Below are 1327 nucleotides of genomic sequence, written 5' to 3' on the forward strand. Positions count from 1 at the left end.
TACGATGATTTATTCAATTACCGTGTCACAAATTGTCATTTTTCCTCCACCCTTTCTGCAATCAGTGACAGTACCCCAACAAGGCCTATCATAGTTGTAGTTGCGATAACTATCCCTTTTCCTTTCATAGGTCATTGGGCCTAGGGTCTCACAGGTTTTTTTACACGAATTCTTGTCACTTATATCTGCTTCATTCACAACGTATGTATGGAAGAGTTCATCGAACTCAACATAACTTATTCCTGAAAGTATGAGAAGCAGTGAGAACTGCGTGGTATGATGATAAGGGAAATTACCTTTTTTAAATCCGCCCTTAGGATCACAGCGACGGATAGCGTTCGAAGCTAGTTTCATTGCTTCTTTCGTGGCCAATAAGAAGTCTCGTGTCCTCATGGTGAATCCTGCCTCAATTTGGGTAACTTCTGCCTTGTACTTTCCTGTATAGCAACAAATGATGAATCACAAGTGAACTGCGGATACGATTCTTTGAACATCTGTATGATACCTTTTTCGAAGATTGGCCGCAATCCATATGACCAAGCAGCCATAACAAATCCTCGTAATTCAGTAAGAGCAACAGTGTAATAAATTTGATAAATTACTTGTTGATGTGAGTTTCCTTCATCGCAGGTCAGAATCTCATTTTCCTGTGATCATTTCCCATTACTCAATTTACTGTTCTGTCAATCGAAAGGAGGACGAATAAATGTTCAACTTACCCTTTCGTTCTTCAACATTGTAAGGAACAAACTATCACGGATATGTGATGTCCTCAGCGGGACAATTAATCGATGCATTTGGCTAAGCAAAGTCTGTAAACCGAGTGCCTGCTCTCCGGTCGTCGTCCGGATGAAGTCTTTCAAGGTGCCGTCGTTGAAATTCTTACGATTTTTCGAATATTTGAGGTAGTTGTCCCACATGTGATCAATGCTTACAATGATTTTGTGCAACTCCATGAAAGTTGTATCAAGTTTTTGAATAAGTGTAATTCTGGAAACGAGACTTTCCACAATGGCATCTAATCTCTGATCCAAGCGGGATTCGAACCCATCAATCTTATTCGATATTTCAGCCACCTGCGCCAATATTTTATCCAACCTCTCGTCAGGCTCCTCCGTTAATTTTTCGTATATATCATAGCCTGCTTTAATCTTACTTCCTACTTGGTAGCCAAACTTTGCGAGCTTCCACAAATCACTTAGGCTCGGCATTATAAATGGTGCCACTTGGACCAGTGGCACCAATATTATCAACCGAAATAGTAACATTTCGTTCAATTCTTATTTGCAAACTTAAGCGTAGATTGGACTTTATTCTCCACTTCGTA

The 1327-nt window shown here is 40.1% G+C and overlaps 1 protein-coding gene across 1 annotated transcript in view; it reads right to left on the reverse strand.

The window, feature by feature from the left end:
- Window positions 1-21: 21 nt before the first annotated feature.
- Window positions 22-1327, reverse strand: part of LOC105272971 (uncharacterized) — a gene marked incomplete at its 3' end in the record, with an annotated part of 7645 nt that continues 6339 nt past the window's right edge. The window contains 1 exon segment of the mRNA XM_011315200.1: window positions 22-88. Coding sequence (XP_011313502.1) covers window positions 22-88 — 67 coding nt within the window.

This window comes from Fopius arisanus, unplaced genomic scaffold, assembly GCF_000806365.1.
Source record: "Fopius arisanus strain USDA-PBARC FA_bdor unplaced genomic scaffold, ASM80636v1 scaffold00514, whole genome shotgun sequence".
Classification (NCBI taxonomy): Eukaryota; Metazoa; Arthropoda; class Insecta; order Hymenoptera; family Braconidae; genus Fopius; species Fopius arisanus.